At 37.1% G+C, this 26,137-nt stretch overlaps 1 protein-coding gene across 1 annotated transcript in view; it reads right to left on the reverse strand.

Moving 5' to 3' along the window:
• UBE2W (ubiquitin conjugating enzyme E2 W) overlaps positions 1-26,137 on the reverse strand; it is a 77,227-nt gene that overhangs the window by 29,276 nt on the left and 21,814 nt on the right. The window contains exon 2 of the mRNA XM_030859549.3: positions 6,517-6,608. Within this exon, the coding sequence (XP_030715409.1) occupies positions 6,517-6,608 (92 nt within the window). The remainder of the gene's footprint in view (positions 1-6,516; positions 6,609-26,137) is intronic.

The raw sequence follows: 26,137 nt of genomic DNA on the forward strand, positions 1-26,137 counted from the left end.
TTAGAAATATGTAAAATAATAAATGTGCCTACTCTCTGAAAGCAATCAGGCTGGAACACATATAAACCCTTAAGAACATGGCCATTCATTTTCACAATGCACGCTAAATACCTTATATGGTAATAAAAGATGCAACCACAGACCCAAGAGGCAATATTTTACAGTAAAATTAGACAGATCTGTCCCTTAATTAGCTGTGGGGCCCTGAGTAAGCTGTTTTACCTCTCCTGTTTTAACTACTGCAACTGTAAAATAGGTATTTTTAAAAATTAACTGCTAGAGTTAAAAAAAAAGTCACCTCGAAGTGTTGTTGGAAAGATACATCACGTTACATATGCAAAAAACCTAGTACATTCCTGACATCAGAACCAGTACACAGTAAATAAAATATAATGCAAAAGCTGCATTAAAAAAACAAAAACAAAAAACCTTTTCTCTTTAAAACTAGGTCCGTCCTCCTAATCAAACGTACAAGCTTTTGCACAGCACAGGAAACCATCAACAAAATGAAAAGACAACCTACAAACTGGGAGAAAATATTTGCAAACAATGCGATGGACGAGGACTTAATTTCCAAAATATACAAACAGCTTATACAACTAAATATCAAAAAAACAAACAACCCAATCAAAAAATAAGCAGAAGACCTAAACAGACATTTCTCCAAAGAAGACATACAGATGGCCAACAGGCACATGAAAAGATGCTCCAAATCGCCAATTATTAGAGGAATACAAATCAAAATTACAATGAGGTATCACCTCACACAAGTCAGAATGGCCATCATCAAAAAGTCTACAAATAATAAATGCTGGAGAGGGTGTGGAGAAAAGGGAACTCTGCTACACTGTTGGTGGGAATGTAAATTGGTGCAGCCGCTAAGGAAAACAGTATGGAGGTTCCTTAAAAAACTAAAAATAGAATTACCATATGATCCAGAAATCTCACTCCTGGGCATATACCCAGACCAAACTATAATTCAAACTATAGTTCATATTTATGAACTATATATGTTCATAGCACTGTTCACAACAGCCAAACATGGAAACAACCTAAATGTCCATTGACAGATGAATGGATAAAGATGTGGTACATATACACAATGGAATACTACTGAGCCATAAAAAACAACGAAATAAGGCCATTTGCAGCAACATGGATGCAACTAGAGATTATCATACTAAGTAAGTCAGAAAGAGAAAGACAAATACCATATGGTATCACTTACATGTGGAATGTAAACTATGGCACAAATGAACCTATCTACAAAACAGAAACAGACTCATAGAGAACAGACTTGTGGTTGCCAAGGGGGAAGGGGGAGAGAGAGGGATGGACTGGGAGTTTGGGGTTGGTAGATGCAAACTATTACATTTAGAATGGATAAACAACAAGGTCCTAATGTATAGCACAGGGAACTACATTCAATATCTTGTGATAAACCATAATGGAAAAGAATATAAAAAAAAGAATGTATATCTGTGTATAACTGAGTCACTCTGCTGTACAGCAGAGATAGGTACAAAATTGTAAATCTACTATACTTCAAAATATATATATATATAAAAAACCAAAACAAAAAGATGTACATATATACAATGGAATATTACTCAGCTACGAAGAAGAATGAAATATTGCCATTTGCAGCAACATGGATGGACCTAAAAATTATCATAGTAAGTGAAGTAAGTCAGACAGAGAAAGACAAATATTATATGATACTTCTCATATGTGGAATCTAAAAAAATAATACAAATCAACTTACTTACGAAACAGAAACAGACTCACAGACATAAGAAACAAACTTATGGTTACCTAAGGGGAAAGGGGAGGGGAAGGGATAAATTAGGAGTATGGGATTAATAGATACACACCACTATATATCAAATAGATAAACAACAAGGATTTACTGTGTACAATAGCACAGGGACCTATATTCAGTATCTTATAACCTATAATGGAAAAGAATCTGAAGCTGTACACCTGAAACTAACACAACATTGTAAATCAACTAAAGTTAAATTTAAAACAAACAAACAGGGACTTCCCTGGTGGTCCAGTGGTTAGGACTCCATGCTTCCACTGCAGGGGGCACAGGTTCGATCCCTGGTCAGGGAAGTAAGATCCCGCATGCCACATGGTGCAGCCAAAAAACAAACCAACAACAACAAAAAAACCTCACCACCAACCAAAAAAAAACCCCACCAAACTAGGTCCTTCCTAGCCATGAACATTCCTTTTTAGCCCCACCGCCCACTCCCACCTACTATGCTGGGACAGTCCAAGAAAAAAATCACAGGACTTCTCGGTGCCCTTTCGTTCTGTTTATAAGGCAATTCTTAGGACACATAATATACCATAAATTGACATGTGACCTATCCAAGCATAGCTCTTAAGGTCTTAAAGACACCTTGCAATATATGGGAGAGATAGGTCAAAGAAGGCATACGTCTCAACATCATGCAGGATAATTTAAAACAACATTTTCCTAATTTAAAAAGTAACATATGTTCACTACAGAAAATTTACATAAGCATAAATAAAACAAAAATCACCCAAAGATAATCACTGTTAAAGTTTTTAGGGTACATTTCATTCTAGTCATTTTGCAGTTTCTATATCAATGGACTCCAAGTCCAGTAGAGCTGCATTAGGTGTACACTTACATTACATTACATTCAAATCATCAATGTTCACAATTCCAGTCACAAGCACACACGCCCCAGAGTAAGGATGATGAGAGAAGTCTCACTTCTTAACCTCCTGTGAATACCCATTGTTCTGTGATTCTAATGTTTAAAACAGGTATTTTTCACATTCATGGCTCCTAATCAAAGAAACAGCCATCTATGCCTCTCTGAAGGAAGAACTAGCTTTGTTGGATATATTAATACAGGATATATACCAATACAGCCTCTCTCAAGGGATGTTCAAGGCAATTATGACTACACAAAATTTCTGCCTTACACGATATGATGGCTGTGGACTGTAACTCAAGGGGTGCCATTTTACTCTACTACACTGAGAAACCATTTCCCAACTTAATTAGTTCTAAGCCAATCTTTCTGTATCTCTGTTCCTTCCTTAGGACAGCGTATAGGTTATTAGGTCAAAGGATATGATACGCATTATTTTTTAAGGTCTACATGCTACCAAACTGTCTTCCAAAAAGCTTAACGTGCTTTCATCATCTTCGTTTACCCATATACCCCATCCCATATAATCCCACTTAAACAACAATTTTTTTTTTCTTTATTTTGGCCACACTGCACGGCTTGCAGGAGTTTAGTTCCCAGACCAGGGACTGAACCTGGGATGTGGTGGTGAGAGTGCCGAGTCCTAACCACTGGACTGTCAGGGAATTCCCCAAGTAATAAATAATTTTTTCAAAATAGGTCAGTAGTTACATCAAAACATTGCTTTTTTGCCCTATCTCTGATTGCTCTGATGTCTATCTTTTGCTTCAGCTTCTGCTGTGGCCTGATTAAAGAAACTAAAGAACTGAATAGGAAAAAGTATATATACAATAGTATTTTAAAATCAGTGTTTATTTCCTGTTAACTATATGCATCTCTTTCAACTAGATTAATATTTGGTTTGGATTTTCCTGGTGGTGCAGTGGTTAAGAATCCACCTGCTAATGCAGGAGACACGGGTTCAAGCCCTGGTCCAGGAAGATCCCACATGCCACGGAGCAACTAAGCCCCGTGCATCACAACTACTCAGCCCACAAGCCACAAGTACTGAAGCCCGCATGTCTGGAGCCCATGCTCTGCAACAAAGATAAGCCACCGCAATGAGAAGCCCGCGCACCGCAACGTAGAGTAGCCCCCACTCACCACAACTAGAGAAAGCCCGCGTGCAGCAACGGAGACCCAATGCAGCCAAAAATAAAATAAATAAACTTATTAAAAAAAAATTTTTGATTTGTAGTTCATCCACTTTGGAGATAATGCTTCAGTGGAAGGGGAGTCCTAAACACTAGACTGCCAGGGAATTCCCAAGATCTAATTTTTATAAGTCTATTTTCATATCCTGGAAGATAGTCCAAAGATAATAAAACTTTTCTGGTTCATTTACAGTAAATTATTTTTAAAAAAAATTCTTGCCTGACAAACATCTCTAAGTGACAGGTTTATTCTGTAGCAAAGATGCTGTTTATTTTGGTAGTTACACTTTCGGCTGCATTGGGTCTTCACTGCTGCGTGAGCAGGGCTACTCTTTGTTGTGGAGCACAGGCTCTAGGCACTCGGGCTTCAGTAGTTGTGGCACGTGGTTTCAGTAGTTGTGGCGCATGGGCTTACTTGCTCCTCGGTATGTGAGATCTTCCCGGACCAGGGCTCGAACCCGTGTCCCCTGCACTGGCAGGCAGATTCTTAACCACGGCACCACCAGGGAAGTCCCAGTAGTTATAATTTGTGGTAGAAATATCTATACAAATATTTCAATTTTAAAAACGTAAGATGGTCCTTTAACTTTTTATAAATCATTGTGTTGTGTAGTTCCTCCCCACCCCCCAAAAAATAAAGGTTGAAAGTGGAAACGATTGGTACCTACTTCCTTGAAAACTATAGGGCTAGCTCTTATAGGATATTCTGAGGCAGGTTAACAAAGGTAAAGAGGAAAAAGATGAAAATGGAGTATAATCCACCTGTTTAATGATATAGAACAAAAAACAGTCACTTGTTTAATCATATAGAACAAATGCTTTACACTCTACATGTGTGCTCCATTTTAAATCCTGTTTGAGATAAATGAAAAGTCAATTGAGAGCCATGAAAAGACATGGAAGAACCTTAAATGAATATTACTAAGTGAAAGAAGCCAGTCTGAAAAGGTTACACACTGTGTGATTCTAACTATATGACACTCTGGAAAAGGGAAAACTATGGAGACAGTAAAAAGATCAGTGGTTGCCAGGCGTTGCTGGGAGGGGACAGAAGGATGAATAGATGAACCACAGAGGATTTTTAGGGCAGTGAAAGTGCTGTGTGACACCATGATGATGATACATGTCGCTATACATTTGTCCAAATCCATAGAATGTATCAAGAGTGAACTGTAATGTAAACTACAGACTTTGAGTGATTATGACATGTCAGTGTAGGATCATCAGTTCTAACAAATGTGCCACTCTGGTGGGGGATGCTGATAAATTAGAGAGGCTATGGCATGTGTGGGAGCAGAGGGTCCATGGGAAATCTCTGTACCTTCCACTCATTTGGCAGTGAATCTAAAACTGCTCAGTCAACTGAGAACCCAGCAACGTCTCAAAGAGATCGTTATAGAGCTAGATACTCTATAGTATCTATAATATGTAGTAATACACACTACATTTTCTTTTTTTTCTTTTTTCTTTTTTTGGCTGTGCTGTACAGCATGGGGGATCTTAGTTCCCAGACCAGGGATCGAACCCATGCCCCCTGCAGTGGAAGCATGGAATTCTAACCACTGGACCACCAGGGAAGTCCCCCATACTACATTTTCAAACATCAGTATATCCATTCAAACATCAACATACCCTTTCTTCATATTCCTGTTCTTAAAGCTTGGCTCCTGTCTTAAGTACTGACTCAAATGTCAAAGTCAAAGGTAACCAAAATCGTTTCTTCTGAAAATAAATATGTCCCTGTTGTGAGAGCTTTGGTCACTTTTGCTCTTTGGACCCAGAATATCAATAAATATTTGAATTGTTCAGTTTGTCCTACAAGTTGGTCTATAGTAAACTTTTTCTTGTTGGCTTCTACTCCTTTTACATTTTTGGAGTTTTTTTTTAAGGAGAGAGTCAATTGCTTAAAAATTTCCCATTTTAGAACATTTACCCTTGTCTAACAGAACTGTTAGATCAAAGGAGTGGTAAGGACAGACCACACTGAGTTGTGAAATCTTAGGATGATACTCTTGAAAACACTTTAAACTAATTCAAATGCTCATTTTTAACAGAGGGGACCCATATTTCTACTCTTCTTGGCACATACCTGGGAAGAGACTTCTGCTCCACTCCCACGGAAGGAGCTAAATTAGAGAATACTTCTATGTCCTCCTTCTACCCTTCATTTTTTCATCCTCATGGAAAAGTTTCTTATTATTAAATGAGAATGCTAAGAGTCTGACATTCATTTAGCTACCCTTCTGTAAAGAAAGCAACTATGTAGTATGTTCAGGGGACAGGGATAGAGATACCTCTTGACTGTCATTGTCTTCAGAGCCTTAAATGTTTTTGAAAAGTCTGATAAATAACCTCATATCAAACTGCTCTATTACAGGTGAAGAACATTTCATAACAAAGTCAGACCAAAGTTTTTAAACGCTGCCTCATTAGCAGGAAACTTTTATAAAATGAAATTGTATATATAAATGCACAGAATAAGATCTGTTTACTGTACTTACCTCTTGGTGGAAGAGAATGGGATGAAATAAGAAAATAATTCTGTATTTTTAAAATGAGTACATATTCATATATTACATTGATAACAAAAGAAAAACGAACAAGTACTTTAAAACTTAAACACTTACTGTGTAATTGAATTCTGAACACTCTTTTCATTTAAAGTCATTCCGGGAGGTGGGTCATTTTGCAAAGCCAACAGTTCTTTCTGTAGTCGTTTCTAGAAAAGAGTATCAATAATAACTTGTACATTTTTTCCTTACAACATAATATACTTGTATTCACACAGTCTGAAATCCTTGATTAAACTTCGTCCAAATGCTCACGCCTTTTCCTTTACAAGCCCCTTACATCTTCTATATATTTTACATGCCTAATTCTCAAATTTTTAATTGCCTGTCCTATAACTCACAATCTATTGTCAAATATTTCTAAATATATTTGTAAACTTAGATGTTGTAAAGTGGTTATGAAGAGCAGCCAGCTACCTATAAAACTTCAAAACTACTCCATTAAAGTTATATGGTTATAAATGCTTAAAAGTTTTAGCAGGGTTTCCTTTACTGCTTTTCAATTATAAAAACCACAGTTCTCCATAACCCTTAAAGAATGCATCATTTCAGACAGACAGGCTTTCGAGAAGAACTATATTAAGTTAAAAAGTCTTTTGAAAAAGTTTAAAATAATTTTAATTTACAATTTACAGCCCCTGTTTATTTTCTTAAAATAGGATCATTCACATATAATTTAATCTTTCAACACCAGAATATAACATACCAGGGCCTGAGATACATAAAGTTATTTTTTCACATACTAGATGCCCCAAAATGGCTATGTATTTGCATTCTTTTTTGTACAGCTTTTATTGTTCAGTTCTTCCCTTGTTATCATCAGTGGACATTCTTTTTCAGTATACAATAATGCAAAACAAAAACCACAGCAGCCCATAATTTACAGGTTTAAAAACAAAATAACCAATGTTATTAGAAGTGCACGTAACATTATAAAAATTCTTAATGAACATCTTTTCTTGGATTAAAGCACACAAGCATGGATTTCTGTTCAGAACTCCAAACAACTCTCTACTTAAAAGTTAGTTTCTGATTTTTCTAGACAATGAAATATTACTATCAATACAGCAATGTTTCTAGATCTTTTCAATTCATAATGCCTTTAAATAAGCCTACCACCATCTAACAACACTACAGAATAGAAAACTCCTCCCTTCTTTGCTGAGAATCAATGGCTCTTTAAATTGCCAAAAGTGAAAACTTTTCCTCAGATGGTGCAATATCATAACTGCTAGTAACATGGAAAATAAGATACCAACTAATTGCAACTTCTGACCTCAGCTGCCTTCTAAAATGCAAAATTACAAATTGAAAATTAGTTTAGAAAAATTTTAATTATCCAAAATATAGAAATAAAGCTGCATAAACAATTTGTTTTGAATAAAGGAGGATTATATTTGTGATAAGTGTCTATGTTAGAAGAGGGTTTTTGATTTATTCTACTTCTGTCAACAAATATGGGTTCTGTGATCAAGTAAATTTTCAGAAACACTGGGCTCAACAACAAAAAGAAAAAAGGATTTTTTTTAAAGCAGGAATTCTCAGAGACTTCTGATATACGAACTTGCACAATGATTCTCTAAGGGGAGGAAGACAACATACAGGCTTCCAAAAGTACTGGAATCCTCTCAGTGTAGGGCATCTTGGAAAAGTCTCCTTTCAATGACTACATTTTGGGAAACACTGCTGTGGAAATTCTCCAGATCTTGAAAACTTTACTAAGACAAGGAAGACAGCCCTTGTTATTGAATTAAGATATAAAGGAAGGTCGATTTGCATAGCTACCAACTGAAACAGGATATAAAGGCAAGTTAAGAAGAATCGTGTTGGTGTAATTATTCCTTGGTCTCCTGAAGATAACGGTGAAGAGCACTGTGGAAAAAGAAAAGTTTTCCCCACCCTGACACTACTTATTATAGGTCCACAAAGAAAGGGGTCTGTGGTATAGCCAAACTCCAAGACAATCTCCAAGTAACTGCCTCCTGGTATTCACATCCTAGTGTAGTTCCCTCCCACACTGTACCAGAGTTGGTGTGTGTAACCGATAGAATACAGCAGAAATGATGGTATATCACTCCCAAGATGAGGTTATGAAAGATTATGATTTACATCTGGGTCATTCTCTCTAGAATCACTTGCCATATTGTGAACAGTCCAATTCAGAGGCCTACGCGGTAAGGTTAGGGCCGCCTGCCAATAACCATGGATGATTTGGAAGAATCTCCAATCTGGAATCTCCAATTCCAGCCAAGATTTCAGATGACCACAGCTGGGGCCAGTATACTGCCTGCAAACTCAAGCCAGAATCCAGCTCTCTGCTTCAAGACCCTTCGAATTACATGGGATTATAAATGCTTGTTCTTTCAAATCACTAAATTTGGGGGTAATGTGTCACACAGCGAAAGATGATTAATACAGAACCTCTGCTCCAACCTCTCCCCATTAGAAGGGGCTATCATCCACTTCGTCATTTCAATTTCAGTATCACAGGTCAGAATCCAAGACATTCACTGGAGCACGTTTTTTAATTGAGGGGTGGAGTCACTACATTAAAAAGACAATTCATGCCAGTCCCTTACTGTCTCTGCTATCAGGCAATAAACTACCTTGCACATCCACATCCTCTGCAATAAAGAGACAGAGCAGGACGAACATTTGGGGGGTTAACGAGTACTTACTAAGCACACTAATAAAACTAATGATTTACCAGTGTACTAATAAAACTTACCGGGAAAAAAAAAAATAAGAGTAGAAGGTCAAACAGTGTGTCTGGCAGGCTCATAGAAACAGGGAATTCACTCTTAGGGATCCTTCCCGGAACAATAATCATTAAAGAGGGCAGGAAGTGTCTTTAAGTAAGCAAACAGGTCCCTCAAGGGTCCTCTGGCTCTTCTAAGAAACTGGTTCTAAGAACCCTGAATATGAACACAGAAGCTAAAAAAGGAGGACTTAAAGAGTTCAATGTAAAAATAAAGGAAAATTCATACTCACTTGAGAATGTGAAAAACTAGCGTAACTGTTTAGAGATAACACCATGTGTTTAGAGATCATACCTTGTAGCATCTATCAACAGAAAGCTATCATCACATGAGGAAGCATTCACCTCCTAACTTTGAAGACAAAGCGTTAGCAAAAGTAGATGAGAAACACGTGCATTAGAACACTAGCAAAAGCAGTGATACCACCAGATTATTAGACCATCAGGGCAACACTGGCTGCTTTCCTAGACAGTGGTGAAAATGAGAGCCTAGAATTGAGATAACTGGAAAATAACGTGCAGAAGGTAACTAAGTAAAGAAGCAGAACTACTTACAAACTACTGGGAGCTAAGGGGGCTGAAAAATTAACAGTTCCAAAGGTTCATAGCCAAATACTACCCTGTCTGTCCCTAAATCGGAGAGGTATGGGAAAATTAATTACATATATTACAAACGTACCATGGTTCTCTGAATCTTAGACAATCAATCATAAGATGCACTATTATTTTATGTAATACTAGGAAAGGAAAGCTGCTACCAATTAAACAATTACACACCACTGATTAGACATAGCTTGATTTCAGATATGTTAAAGTAGGGGAAAAATTGTGCATTAAAAAATGTATGATATATGTTATTAATAAAAGTGTGATTTTCCTGGGGACTTCCCTGGTGGCACAGTGGTTAAGACTCCGCGCTCCCAATGCAGGGGGCCCAGGTTCGATCCCTGGTCAGGGAACTAGATCCCACATGCATGCCACAACTAAGAGTTCGCATGCCACAACTAAGGAGCTGGCGAGCTGCAACTAAGGAGCCTGCCTGTTGCAACTAAGACCTGATGCAACCAAATAAACAAATAAAATAAATATTTTTTTTAAAAAGTGGCTAGAGTAGATAACCCACTTAAAAAAAAAAAGCTTGATTTTCCTAACTCTTTAAGTACTAGAACCACCTGAAAAATAAAAATTAATTTTCTGAGTAAATTTAATATGCCTAAAATGATTGTTCTCTCAATATTTAACACGTACCCGGCGATACATGATCTCAATCAATAAATATGCACTTTATTCCCAGACTGTGTACAGCAGTACATCTGTCTTCCAAGACAAAAAGGCCAGGCCCAGAATCTAAATGTTTTAAAGCATCCCAAATCTAGAGTAAACCTAAAAATTCTATCTAGCCCTCATCTTGCATTGGCTCAAGTCTGGAAAACGCACAGGAATTTGAGCTCTTCTAAGAGATCCAAGTGCGTTTATATACTCAGTAAAAAAGATCCTGATATACCTAAATACCATGAAAAAAAAAGATTTAACACTTTCAGAACTGGCTTGGCTTTTCAGTGGCTCTATAGTCCAGCCAGACCTCCCTTTCTCCTTCCTCATGAATGCAAATGAATCTAAGTGATATGAATCCACTGAAATTTACTACTTTTGGGGGTAAGAAAACCACTGACAAATTTTGCAGTTAACTATTATCAACAAGATGTTGAATGGCATTCCTGTACGTCATCATACGATGGCTGAGAATCTCTAGACTACAACAACATCCTAGGATGTGTGACCCTGCACTTAAGAGTGACACAAGTTCAGTGCCTAAAACTTCTTCCCACTTCAGTACACATGAGGGATTATTCTTGAGATTTCCTCTTCCCTATGACTGGTGCTTACTATAGGGGTTGAGGAGAGTATTTATGTAACATGAAAAGGCTGCCCAGGAGCTTAACGTTTCCTCTTCTCCACTACCACTTCTCCAAGAATCACTAGAGTAGCTGCTTCACAGCAGAGGTCGAGTGTGGGGACACAAAAAGGCCAACAGAATAAAACAGACACATATATTATTACTCTTAGCCTTCTGAGATTTAAAGTCCTCGGAAAGCTCAAGATACAGTTTGGTTTTTTTTGTGGTACGCGGGCCTCTCACTGTTGTGGCCTCTCCCTTTGCGGAGCACAGGCTCCGGATGCGCAGGTTCAGTGGCCACGGCTCACGGGCCCAGCCGCTCCGCGGCATGTGGGATCTTCCCGGACCGGGACACGAACCCGTGTCCCCTGCATCAGCAGGCGGACTCTTAACCACTGCGCCACCAGGGAAGCCCAAGATACAGTTTTTATACAAAAGAGTAAAAGCAATTTAAAGATCACTTTAAAAACTGTAACCACTATGGGAATTCCCTGGCGGTCCAGTGGTTGCACTCCACACTTCCACTGCAGGGGACACAGGTCTGATCCCTGGTCAGGGGACCAAGATCCCGCATGCCGTGTGGGACAGCCAAAAAAGAAAAAAAACAAAAACAAAAACACGTAATCACTATGTTCTAATCAGTCCTGTTCCATTTCCCCCAACTGATAAAATCAATGCCTGTCCCAACATAGACCCATAATGTTAAACCAAGTTTGAACGTGTTGGCATGATCAGGAAATGAGATAAAATGAAGACTAACACTTTTAAATATCCAAAAAATTTTAAATCAACATGGTAAAACTCTGAACTCTAATACAGATCCCTGACATTATGTGTATTGTACATAATTTAGTCTGTTAATAATGATTACTCGCAATTATACTCCAATAAAGATGCAAAAAAAAGGTTTTTTTTAAAAATAATGATTACTCTATTGTGACATCCTCAGACAACAGTGAGGTCTACAAGCCCACATGATCCTTCAGTATATAGTTCTGATAGCTTGATAGCCCCAGTTTTCACTTTTTTAACTGTCATCTGCTCTTTGACTATCAATAACTTGTCATAATATCTAACCTCTAGTCACTGACATTCTCTTTCTTTCTCCTCTTTTCTTTCTCTTTTATTTGCTGTTTCCCCCTCCTTAGCCCCACCATACATTACCAAGCAAAAGGGTTTACTTATTCTGGTGAATATATCACATTATTTTCGTGTAACAAATCCTAACCAATCTTCAGTGCTGGCATTTAACACTGGCTAACACTTATTGATTCATTTGCTCTTAAACCATACTATACTCCCCCACTGAAATTAACCGGAGAAATTAGGTACAATTTTTCCAAGTCCTCATAAAATGAAAAGCACAGCCCAGTAACAGGTCCACAGACCACACTATGTGCAGCACAGTGCTAAAACATGGTGTGTCATCCCAGTGATGCCATCTTTACCTCTTCAGCTTCCGATCATTTTCATCAATGCTCATGCTTATATATTAGTTCAAGTTTTGCTTTTTCAGACAGCTGAGGATGATGGGTATGACTGTATAAAAAAATACTACTACAGTTGTATGACAGAGAACATTAGTGTTTAATGAAGAATACCACGCTCAATGAAATGCTCTTAATAAAAAAAAGAAAAATAGACTAAATATTTTTAAAAAAAATTTTTTTAATTTATTTTAATTTTTGGCTGCATTGGGTCTTCGCTGCTGCACGTGGGCTTTCTCTAGTTGCAGTGAGCGGGGCACAGGCTTCTTTGTTGCGGGGTGCAGGCTTCTCATTGTGGTGGCTTCTCTTGTTGCAGAGCACAGGCTCTAGGCGCACGGGCTTCAGTAGTTGTGGCACACGGGCTTCAGTAGTTGTGGCTCGCAGGCTCTAGAGCGCAGGCTCAGTAGTTGTGGCACATGGGCTTAGTTGCTCCGGGGCACGTGGGATCTTCCCGGACCAGGGCTCAAACCCATGTCCCCTGCATTGGCAGGCGGATTCTTAACCATTGTGCCACCAGGGAAGCCCCTAGACTAAGTATTTTAAATAGCATCCTAGAAAGCTCATTCATATATAAAACAGTTCAGCTTCTAAATAATGTATCTGTGTAAGTATCATCCCACACTAATATATGTTGAAACCAAGCCACAAAATATTTAAATGATACTCTTATGGTTATGAATCAAAACCAGGAGAGAATATATCCCTCTTAGATACTAATAATGGCAGTACATCAATGGACAAACTGACAAGATTCCTGGCCCTGTAAAGCTTAAACTCTAGTGAGGGAAGGGAGTTAATAAATAATAACAAAAACAAGTAAGTGTATGGTATATTAAAATGTGATGAAAAATGGAGCAAGTTAAGGAGTTGGAGAGTTAGGCCTCACATCTTGCAAAATTTTATTTAAAACTGACACTTTGAGAAACTATTCTAAAGGGTAGAAATCCTTATTTAGGGTAGGAAGAAATATAAACAAGAGTGGGGAAAACATTAAAAATGTAGAGCTATACAACAATGATTGCTAATGCAACTGTACATAAAATGTCCAACATGTTTTCTCTAATTTCATCTAACAATCAACTAAAGGTGGAAGGTTAACAATAGGAGGACGTGATAGAAAAAATAATAAGAATACCATATACATTAACATCATTTCACTAATAAATTACTACTTTCCCCCCAACAACATTAAACAATTACAACATTTTTCTTCTTTCAGGGTGAGATGACACGGCACTGAAATGATTTTACCTTATTTTAAAATAAGGTAGAATTTGATTCATGCAAATTAAGAAAAAAATACTTTTTTCCTAAGTATACTTCTATAGCCCTTAATTCTAACATTTATTTATTGAAACTTTTCCCCCTTTTAGGAAATGGAAAGCCTTCAACAAATCAAGGCGTTCATTCTTATTTTAAGCTAACATTTTGGGGAATTCCCCGGTGTCCCAGTGGTTAGGACTCGGCACTTTCACTGCCGGGGGCCTGGCAGTGACCTGGATCAGTGGTTAGGGAACTAAGATCCTACAACCTGCTCAGCATGGCCAAAAGAATAAAAAATTTAAAATTAAACTAACATTTTCAAAAATCAGACTGGGATGCAAAAAAATGACAAGACTAAATGAGTCCTGTCTGTGAAGAGCCCACAGTCTAAAAAGAGAGACAAATATGTAAATAATCTCTACATGCTTTCAGGGTACAGCAGTGTTCAAAAAGAGAGTGATCAAAGGGGAGAAAAACCAGGACCGTGGTATACTGAAAGCTAAAGGAAGAATGCCTTTAAAGACTAAGCAAAATTTTATTTCCAGCACAATGTAGATACTCTGAATAATTCCACAGAAAACAAAAACAAAGCGAACACACGAACTTTGAAATATTCAAAGGATCAGGGTTGGATTTCACTTTGGGGTTTTCTGCGAAACCCAAGGGGGGTACCAAACCCAAGGGGGACAAGACCAAAAATGAGGAATCTCTCGGAAGACCTGCATAAAACTATGACCCCTCAGTGTAATAGTGAATAAGATAAACGGCACAGAAAGAGATAACAATGAAATTTACCTGCTTAGAACTTAGCAATGGGTATAGGAAGGAAAAAACGTCTCCCATGAAATGTCAAAATCTCAAGCAGACACCCACATGGGTCTGAGTCTGAATTCCTGCTGAGAACCTTAGGCAAGAATTTAATCAAGTGGTTAAGGAAGAAATGCCCCAGGCAACTCACAGAAGCAAAAAAAAAAAAAAATCCTGGGGAATATAATTTCTATCCACTGAGGCAACAATTTGTCTTTTCAGAATCTAGAAAAATACTTAAAAAAGTAGTAAGAACCAAATGAGAAATTATTCAGAAGACAATAGCATAAAATACCTGATGCAATAAAAATCTATCTTCCTAGCTGGAAAAGCACCAGATCCCCAATTAATTTACTTAATGTTCTTGTAGCATTTATATAACTGTGAGCAACCTAAGGCAGAGATTATGGTCTACTTATTTTGTAATCCTAGCATTCAAAACTGTGCCTGACAAATGTTTTTCCTCGGTAAATGCTTTTTTAAAAAATTAATAAGGGTCTTCCCTGGTGGCACAGTGGTTGAGAGTCCGCCTGCCGATGCAGGGGACATGGGTTCGTGCCCCGGTCCGGGAAGATCCCACATGCCGCGGAGCGGCTGGGCCCGTGAGCCATGGCCGCTGAGCCTGCGCGTCCGGAGCCTGTGCTCCGCAACGGGAGAGGCCACAACAGTGAGAGGCCCGTGTACCACAAAAAAAAAAAAAAAAAAAAAAAATTAATAAGGATGTTGACTGCTTCACTGTATGCAAAATCCAGAAACAATATATGTGTCTAACAATAATTATACAAATTATGGCATATGGAAATGAGGCTACACAGCCATTAAGAATGATGTGGATCTCTATGTACTAACAACAACAGAAGAATCCCAAAACATACTGAAATGGAAAAAAAAAAAAGCCTCAAAAATACATATAATTCCTTTATATTAAAACAAAAGCAAGAGATTTATAGAAACGTCATATAAACGCACATGGGAGAGACGGAAGCACATCCACCTATTTTATAGTAGTTCCCTCCTAGCAGCATAAATGGAGGAGAAAGAGGACACCCCTGTTTACACTATATACTGTCATATTATGACTCTTTTACAACAAGAATGTAGAAGTATATTCCTTATATAATTAGATTTAAAGGCTCAATGGATGAAGAAAACATATCCACATAAAAACATGAACACAAATGTTCAAAACAGCATTAATCATAACAGAAAAAAATAGAGGCTACCCAAATGTCTATTAACTGATTAACAGGTAAACAAAATCTGTTGTATTCATACAATGGAATGTTATTTGGCCATAAAAAAAAAAAGAATGAAGTACTGATACATGCTGCAACATGGAGTAACCTCAGAAACATTATGGTAAGTAAAAGTGGTGAGTCACAGAAGACCACATATAGGTTGATACCATTTACATGAAATGCCCAGAAGAGGCAAATCTATAGACATAAAAATCAGACTGGTGTCTGCCAGCAGATGGGAAGAAAATGGAGAGTGAATGTTTATGGGTACAAGGTTTTCTTCTGGGGATGATGAAAATTTTCTATTAGATAATGGGGACAGTTGTACAACTGGGTAAATATACTAAAAAAAAAATCACTGATTGTACACTTTAAGTGGATGAATTCTATGGCATGTGAAATGTATCTAAATAAAAAAAAAAAAAAACCTTTTTAAACTCAGTGGATAGGTTAAACACAGGTGAAGAGAGAATTAACACCTAGGAAGATGTCTGAAGAATTTTTCCAGGATATAACAGAGAAACAGAGGTGAAAACATGAGACAAAGAGAATACAAGAGAATAGGAGGCAACATTTGAAGAGATAATGCATGAGAATTCCCCAGAATTGTTCAAGACATCAATCCTCAAGTCCAAGTCCAGGATGAATTCCAAACAGCATAAATAAAAAGAATCCCAAACTCACACATATCACTGTGAAAGTACAGAACACCAACTGAAAAAGAGCTAATTTTAAAACTAGAGATAGAAGATTACCTACAAAGATACGTAAAATTAGAATGATGGTTATCATTTTAAGAGCAATAATTGAAGTCAGATAATACTATGATTTAGAAAACAAGTGGAATTTTATCTTTCATCTAAGTGAAAATAATTGACAATTTTAACTCCTACACCTAGCAAAACTAAATACAGTTTCAAGAACACAGGTGAAAAGAAGGTATTTTCAGATAGAACAGAGTTTACCACCAACAGTGAGCAGCTAAACAATAAATCTTAATTTCCTTCTGGAAAATAATCCTAAATGACAGGTGAAAGATGCAAGAAGACATAGGAAGCAAAAATACGTAAATATGTAAGTAAATCTAAACAATGACTGTATAAAACAACACAGGCTCACAATTCCTTATATAAAAATTCCTGGGGCCAGATGTTTCAAAATTAAGAATTTTCTGGATTTTATAAAAATAATAACAACGCACCCCACCAAACTAAATAGTATTTAGCACTGAAATATGTGAATGTTTATAGCATATGAAATTTTAAAAAACACTACGCAATCTCATACCCACTCATTTCAGGTTTCACAAGAAAAATTTGTAATCAACTTCCAAAAAGTTTTGATTTCTAAGCCATTTTAAATTTATTTATTTTTTCCACTTTATTTTTTTTTAAAGTACTTTTTGTTTTTTTAATTCGGGTATAGTTGTTTTACAAAGTTGTGTTAGTTTCTGCTGTACAGTGGAATTCCCTGTGCTATAGCAGGTTCTCATTAGTTATCTATTTTATACATATTAGTGTATATATGTCAATCCCAATCTCCAATTTCATCCCACCTCCCTCTTCCCCCCTTGGTGTCCGTATGTTTGTTCTCTACCTCTGTCTCTACTTCTGTCTTGCAAACTGGTTCATCTGTACCATTTTTCTAGATTCCACATATATGTGTTAATATATATTTGTTTTTCTCTTTCTGACTTACTTCACTCTGTATGACAGTTTCTAGGTCCATCCACGTCTCTACAAATGACCTGATTTCATTCCTTTTTATGGCTGAGTAATATCCCATTGTATATATGTACCACATCTTCTTTATCCATTCATCTGTCGATTGGCATTTAGCTTGCTTCCATGTCCTGGCTATTGTAAATAGTGCTGCAATGAACACTGGGGTGCATGTGCCTTTTTTTTTTTTTTTTTTTGCGGTACACGGGCCTCTCACTGCTGTGGCCTCTCCTGTTGCGGAGCACAGGCTCCGAATGCGCAGGCTCAGTGGCCATGGCTCACGGGCCCAGCCGCTCTGCGGCATGTGGGATCTTCCCGGAGCGGGGTACGAACCCGTGTCCCCTGCGTCGGCAGGCAGACTTGCAACCACTGCGCCACCAGGGAAGCCCTGCATGTGTCTTTTTGAATTAAGGTTTTCTCTGGGTATATGCCCAGTAGTGGGATTGCTGGGTCATATGCTAAGTCTATTTTTAGTTTTTTGTTTTTTGCAGTACGCAGGCCTCTCACTATCGTGGCCTCTCCCGTTGTGAAGCTCAGGCTCCAGATGCGCAGGCTCAGCGGCCACGGTTCATGGGCCTAGCCGTTCTGCGGCATGTGGGATCTTCCCAGACCGGGTCATGAACCCGTGTCCCCTGCATTGGCAGGCAGACTCCCAACCACTGCGCCACCAGGGAAGCCCCCTATTTTTAGTTTTTTTTAAGGAACCTCCATACTGTTCTCCATAGTGGCTGTATCAATTTACATTCCCACCAACAGTGCAAGAGGGTTCCCTTTTCTCCACACCCTCTCCAGCATTTATTGTTTGTAGATTTTCTGATGATGTTCATTCTAACTGGTGTGAAGTGATACCTCACTGTAGTTTTGATTTGCATTTCTCTAATAATTAGTGATGTTGAGCATCTTTTCATGTGCTTCTTGGCCATCTGTATGTCTTTGGAGAAACGTCTATTTAGGTCTTCCGCCCATTTTTTAATTGGGTTGTTTGGTTTTTTGATATTGAGCTGCATGAGCTGGTATATATTTTGGAGATTAATCCTTTGTCCGTTGATTCATTTGTGAATATTTTCTTCCATTTTGAAGGTTGTCTTTTCATCTTATGGTCTCCTTTGCTGTGCAAAAGCTTTATTATTTATTTATTTGGCTGTGTTGGGTCTTCATTTCTGTGCGAGGGCTTTCTCTAGTTGTGGCAAGTGGGGGCCACTCTTCATCGCAGTGTGCAGGCCTCTCACCATTGCGGCCTCTCTTGTTGCGGAGCACAGGCTCCAGACGCGCAGGCTCAGTAGTTGTGGCTCACGGGTCTAGTTGTTCTGCGGCATGTGGGATCTTCCCAGACCAGGGCTCGAACCCGTGTCCCCTGCATTAGCAGGCAGATTCTCAACCACTGCGCCACCAGGGAAGCCCTGCAAAAGCTTTTTAAATTTTATTAGGTCCCATTTGTTTATTTTTGTTTTTATTTTCATTACTCTAGGAGGTGGGTCAAAAAAGATCTTGCTGTGATTTATGTCAGTGTTCTTCCTATGCTTTTTTTAAAAAAAATATTTATGTACTTATTTATTTGGCTGCGCCAGGTCTTAGTTGCCACGTGCAGGATCTTTAGTTGCAGTATGCGGGCTCTTAGTTGTGGTATGCAGGATCTAGTTCTCCGACCAGGGTTTGAATCTGGGCCCCCTGCACTGGGATCATGGAGTCTTAACCACAGAACCACCAGGGAAGTCCTCTTTCTTTTTTTAAATTGAAGTATAGTTGATGTAAAATATTATATAAGTTACAGGTGCACAATATAGTGATTCACAATTTTTAAAGGTTATACTCCATTTATAGTTATTATAAAATATTGGCTATATTCCCTATGTTGTACAATATAACTTTGTAGCTTTTTTTATACGTAATAGTTTGTGCCTCTTATCTCACCCCTGCCCCCTTTCCTCTCCCCACTGGTAACCACTGATTTGTTCTCTATATCTGTGAGTCTAAGCCTTTTTTTAGATTTTGGATTTGCAATGAAGTATATTAGCCAGAAATGCCTAATGTGTAAGATTAGGGCAATCAACATATAAACTGGTAGGCACGTGATGGGAGTTAAACCCTTCCAAGGTCATTTTATATTTTGAAAAGAGTGCAAACATACTGATAAAACTTTAGATTTTGATAACTATGTATTTAAATTAGCTATCACAATTCCTGCAAATTAATTTTTAAAAAAAGACAAACTGAACAGAAAAATTGGTGAGAAACTAGAACACATGATTGACAGAAAGCATCTTAATGACCAATAAATATAGGAAAAAAGGGTCAGCCTCAGTGGGGAACAGAAAAATGCAAATTAAAGCCATATTACAATAATGACATATATCTACCAAAATGGCTAACATTAAAAACTGACAAGACCAAGTTGACAAGTATATATGTTCAAGAAATGGAAATCTCATACACGGCTGAAGTGTAAATTGGCAAACGATTTGGTGCTACTTTGTAAACCTGAATATAATAAACATATGCTCTGACCCACCAGTTTCATTCTAAGGTATATACCCAACATACATATGTTCGACAAAACACACGTAGAAGAATATTTATAGGAGCATTATTCATGACAGGCCCAAACCAGAAATAACTCAAATGCCTGTCAACAGTAAATTGGGTAGATAATCTGTGATATATTCATACACTGCAATAAAGATGAATTTGTTCTACACAGAACATGGATCCCATAAACTAATGTTGAGCAAAAGAAATCAAACAAAAAACAAAACATTTAAAAAAACCTGTATCATATAATTTCATTTACATAAAGCTCACAAACAGGCAAAAGCAACCTATGGCATTAGCAGTCAAGACAGTGGTTACCTTTGGGAAAAGGAAGCAGTCATCAGGAGTGGTCATAAGACAGGCTCCTGGGGTATTATGAGTATTATTCTATTTCATGTGGTGGTTATAAGGATGCATTCACTTTGTGAATATGTGAACTCTATATTTAGATTTGCGTACTTTTCTGTATATTACACATACTTTAGTAAAAACGTTTATTAAACTGTCCTAAACTTGACTGTGGTGACAGTTGCCCAACTCTGAATAATAAAAGCCATTAGCCTGTATACTTTGAATGATCATGGTATGTGCATTATTTCTTAATAAGACTTAACAAAAACAAAAAATGTTTATTAAACAAAAAAATAAATGAAATTAAAACTAAATACAGAAAATGTTAATTGTTGAATCTTAATAAAGACTAGAGATGTTGTACTTTTTTCTACTTTTCCTCATGATTAAAATTTTCGTAACTAAAAGTATGAAATAAAAACTAGAATGATAACAGCAAAATAAATGCAAAAATAACTACGGTAACCTGTAAAAGAATAGGAGTGTATAAGTTCCAGATGTGGAGAGGTGGAAAAAGCAAAATGAGAAAAAGGAAGAAGAAATCAATCCATACTAAGACACAGATACAAAAAAAGGATAAATGAAAATCATACAAAATGAAAAAAATTCCATTATATCAGTTAGTCAGCAAAAAAATGAAAGTTCTTTAATTAAAAGATAAATGGATGGTGACAATATACAGTTTATGTGATTTTTAAAAGATAAGGGCACCGAAAGGTTCAAAATCAAAGGACAGAAAAGATACCAGGCCAAATAAAGTTGACAAAGTTACACTAATATCAAGTAAAACCGACTTTAAGACCAAAAATACAGAGATTTTAAAAAAACAAACTATATAATGATAAAAGGTTCAGTTCATCAAAAGCATAAAACTTGTATACACCCCGCTAATATGTATAAAATAGATAGCTAATAAGAACCTGCTATGTAAAAAAATAAATTTAAACGATAAAAAAAAACTTGTATATACCCAACTTACCTTTGAAAATAGACAAGCAAAGGAAAATTAACAAATCTACCTTCATAGTAGGAAATTTTATTAAGATTTCTCAAAGTAATGGATAGATCAAGCAGACAAAAAAGCCCGTAAACTATTTGTCAGACTCCCCTGTCTTCCATTCTGCCAACAGAAGGTACTGCGGGGAAAAAAAGTAGAAGAAAAATGCCATTCCCCCTCCCATTTTATTCCTGGTTCTGAAACACCTCCAACAGAAGGTGTCTCCTACTGAAGTCAAGAGCTGGCAGCTGTAGATTCCAGAAAAATCAGCAAAAGTTGAGCTCCTGGGTTCTTGCTGAGTTGCAGGAGTGTGTATGGTTCTACCAAGTAGCAGTAACTTGCACCAGTGCTCCAGCAGCTTAGTAGCAAGTGCAGGCTCTTTGGTTCCAGCCATAGGTAGTAACAACTCCCAGATCCTTAGACAACCTCCCTCTTCCTCTCAAACCCTCTCTACCCTTTTTGCTGCTCTAGTCCTAACCATACCCTTGTAACCTATTACCTGTATGAAATCTCTCTCTGCCTAAAAGTATCTAGAGTATTTACTATTTTCCTACCTGCTCACTGATGAATAGAGCATTTTAAAAATACTGCCACTAACTAGAGAAAAAAATCTTTTCAAGCACTTACAAAGCATTTATAAAAACTGGTGTGAAGCCATAGAGTCTACCTCAACAAATTTCAAAGAACTGTGATACAAATCGCATCCTCTGACCACAATGCAGTAAATTAGAAATCAACAGCAAAAAGAACTGGAAAAAACCCACATACATTTGGAAATTTTAAAACACACCTTCGAACAACTCAATGATCAAAGAAGAAGGAAACTAGAACATATTCAGAAATGAATTATCATGGGAATTCTCTGGCGGTCCAGTGGTTTGAACTCCGTGCTCTCACTGGCAAGGGCCCAGGTTCAATCCCTGGTGGAGGAACTAAGATCCCACAGCCCCACAGCACAGCCAAAAAAAAAAAAAAAAAAAAAAAAAAAAAGGAATTATCACAAAAATATTACCTATCAAAAGGTGTGGAATATAGCTAAAAGTGTACTTAACAAAGTATATATTAAGAATTTTAAATGTTTACTTTAGAGCAATAGCTCTTAAACTTTTTGGTCTCAGGAGCCTTTTACACTTACAAATTTTTGAGTAACCCAAAAAGCTTTTGCTTATAGGGGGAAAATATAGATATACTGCTATTTACTGCGATAGAAATTACAACTGTGAAAATTTAAATGTTGTTAATTTATTTAAAAATAAATTCATCATTTATTAACAGACACTGTTTTATGAAAATAACTGTTTCCAATACAAAATGTATTATATATGAAGACTGGCATTATCACAGCAATCAGATAAGAAAAAGAAACAAAAGAAATCCAAATTGGAAAGGAAGAAGTAAAACCATTACTGTTTAGAGATGACATGATACTAAACATAGAAAACCCTATAGAGAGGCCACCAAAAAAACTATTCAAATTAGTAAGTTAATTTAGTAAAGTTGAAGGATACAAAAGTAATATACAGAAATCTGCTGTTTCTATACATGAACAAGAAACTATCAGAAAGTAAAATTAAGAAAACATTCCCATTTACAATTGTATCAAAAATTAAATACCTAGAAAGAAATCTAACTGAGGAGGTTAAAGACCTTTACTTGGAAAACTATACTGATGAAAGAAAGTGAAGACGACACAAACAAATGTAAAAATACACCATTCTCATGGATTGGAAGCATTAATATTTCTAAAATGACCATACTCCCTAAAGAGATCTACAGATTCAATGCAACCCCTATCAAAATACCAATGTATTTTTCACAGAACTAGAACAAATCTAAAATCTGTATGGAAACACTAAACTCCAAATAGCCAAAACAAACTTGAGAAAGAAAAATAAAGCTGGAGGCAACACACTTGCTGATTTCAACTTATACTACTAGGATACAGGAATCAAAACAATATGGTACTGACACAAAAAAAGACACATAAGTCAACAGAACAGAAAAGAGAGCCCAGAAAGAAACTCACAGTTACATGGTCAATTAATCTGCAACGAAGGATGTAAGAATACACAATGGGGAAAAGACAACCTCTTCAATAAACGGTGTTGGGAAAATTGGACAGCTACATGCAAAAGAATCAAAATGGACTACTATCTCATGCCAGGCACAAAAATAAACTATAAATGGATTAAAGACTTAAATGTAAGACCTGAAACCAAAAGACTTGTAGAATAAAACTTAACGAGTACACTCTTTGACATCAGTCTTAGTAATATTTTGGGGGATGTTGCTGCAGTCAAGGGAAACAAAAGCAAAAAAAAAAAAAATAAGAAATGGGTCTACATCAAACTAAATATGAAGCTTTTGCACAGCAAAGGAAACTGACAACAAAGCAAAAAGGCTGCCTACTGAATGGGAGAAGATATTTGCAAACAATGTTATCTGATAAGGGATTAATATCCAAAATATACAAAGAACTCATACAACTCAACATCAAAAAAACAAACAGCCTGATTTAAAAATGGGCAGAGGGGGACTTCCCTGGTGGCACAGTGGTTAAGAATCCACCTGCCAATGCAGGGGACACAGGTTCGAGCCCTGGTCTAGGAAGATCCCACATGCCGTGGAGCAACTAAGCCCATGCTCCACAACTAACAAGCCTGTGCTCTACAGCCCGTGCTCCACAACAAGAGAAGCCACCGCAATGAGAAGCCCGCACACCACAACAAGAGTAGCTCCCGCTCGCCACAACTAGAGAAAGCCTGCACGCAGCAACAAAGACCCAACACAACCAAAAACTAAATTAATTAATTTTTAAAAAATGAGTAGAGGACCTAAACAGATATTTTTCCAAAAAAGACATACAGATGTCCAACAGACACATTAAAAGATGATCAACATCACTAATCATCAGGGAAATGCAAATCAAAATCACAATGAGATATCACCTCACACCTGTCAGAATGGCTATTATCAAAAAGACAAGAAATAACAAATGTTGGGGAGGGTTTGAAGAAAAGGGAACCCTCATGCAGTGTTGGTGGGAATGTAAATTGGTGCAGCCACTATGGAAAACGGCATGGTGACTCCTCAAAAAACTAAAAATAGAACTATCATATGATCCAGCAACTCCACTTATGGGTATTTTCCCGAAGAAAACAAAAAGAGTAATTTGAAAAGATATATGTATCCTTATGTTCACTGCAGCATTATTTACAATAGCCAAGACATGGAAGCAACCTATGTGTCCATCGAAAAGTGAAAAGATAAAGACGTGGTATATATACACAACAGAATACTACTCAGCCATAAAAAAGAATGAAATCTTGCCATCTGTGACAACATGGATGGACTTCGAGGGTATTATGTAAAGTGAAACAAGTCAGACAGAGGAAGACAAATACTATATGACTTCACTTATATGTGGAATTTAAAAAGCAAAACAAATGAACAGGCAAAAAGAAACAGAAACAGATTCATAGATATAGAGAACAAATAGGTGGCTGCCAGACAGGAGGTGGGTGGGGGAACGAGAAATAGGTGAAGGAGATTAAGAGGTACAAACTTCCAGTTACAAAATAAATGAGTCAGAGCAATGAAATGTACAACATTGGGAATATAGTCAATAATACTGTAATAACTGTATGGTGACAAATGGTAATTAGACTCACCATTATCATTCTGTAGTGTATAGAAATATTAAATGTTGTGCTAACATAGTATTGTAGGTCAATTATACTTCAATAAAAAATAAAATGAGAAGCATAAGCTCTTAAAAATAAAGGTAAACATATGATATACAAACATATGTAAACATACTCTGATCAGGAAAGGCAAAGTTAAGTGAAATATAAAACTCCTTTCAATTATTCATTTTTTTAAAGTAGCTTTATCTTACATTTTTGCTAATTTCTTTTAACATCTGGATTTTTTCAAAAATGACATCTAGATTTGAAAGGCAGAAGGATTAGCCCTGGTAGGCATCAAGATTTCATCATACACACACCATTGTAAAGCAATTATACCCCAATAAAGATGTTAAAAAAAAAAAAAAGATTTCATCATAAACTCAAATATGGACACATACAGGCCAAATGGGACAGACGAGATAACCCAGATGATGCAGACCCACACACACTTGGAAACTTGACTGTTGACCAAATAGGAAAGCTTCTTAGTAAATGGGGCTAAGACAAATTGTGTATTCATTAAAAGAAAAAAAAAGAAGAAATTGGATGCCTAACTCAACCCATAAGGAATTAAAGATTTAAATGTGAAAGACTAAACTGCAAGACTTTTAGAAGACAACAGTTTAGGACAAAATTTTAGAAAAATTTCATGAGCTCACAGTAGAAAAGGATTTCTTAAAACAGAGAAAGTACAAACCAAAAAGGAAAAAGACTGATAAATTCTCTTTGCAGTTCATCAAGACACTGAAAGTGAAAAATCAACTCTTAAACTGAGAAAAGAATTTAGTCATACAAAAGAACTCCTGGGCTTCCCCGGTGGCCCAGTGGTTGAGAGTCCGCCTGCCAATGCAGGGGGCACGAGTTCGTGCCCCGGTCCGGGAAGATCCCACATGCCGCGGAGCGGCTAGGCCCGTGAGCCATGGCCGCTGAGCCTGTGCGTC

The sequence above is a fragment of the Globicephala melas genome, chromosome 17 (genome assembly GCF_963455315.2).
Source record: "Globicephala melas chromosome 17, mGloMel1.2, whole genome shotgun sequence".
Lineage (NCBI taxonomy): Eukaryota > Metazoa > Chordata > Mammalia > Artiodactyla > Delphinidae > Globicephala > Globicephala melas.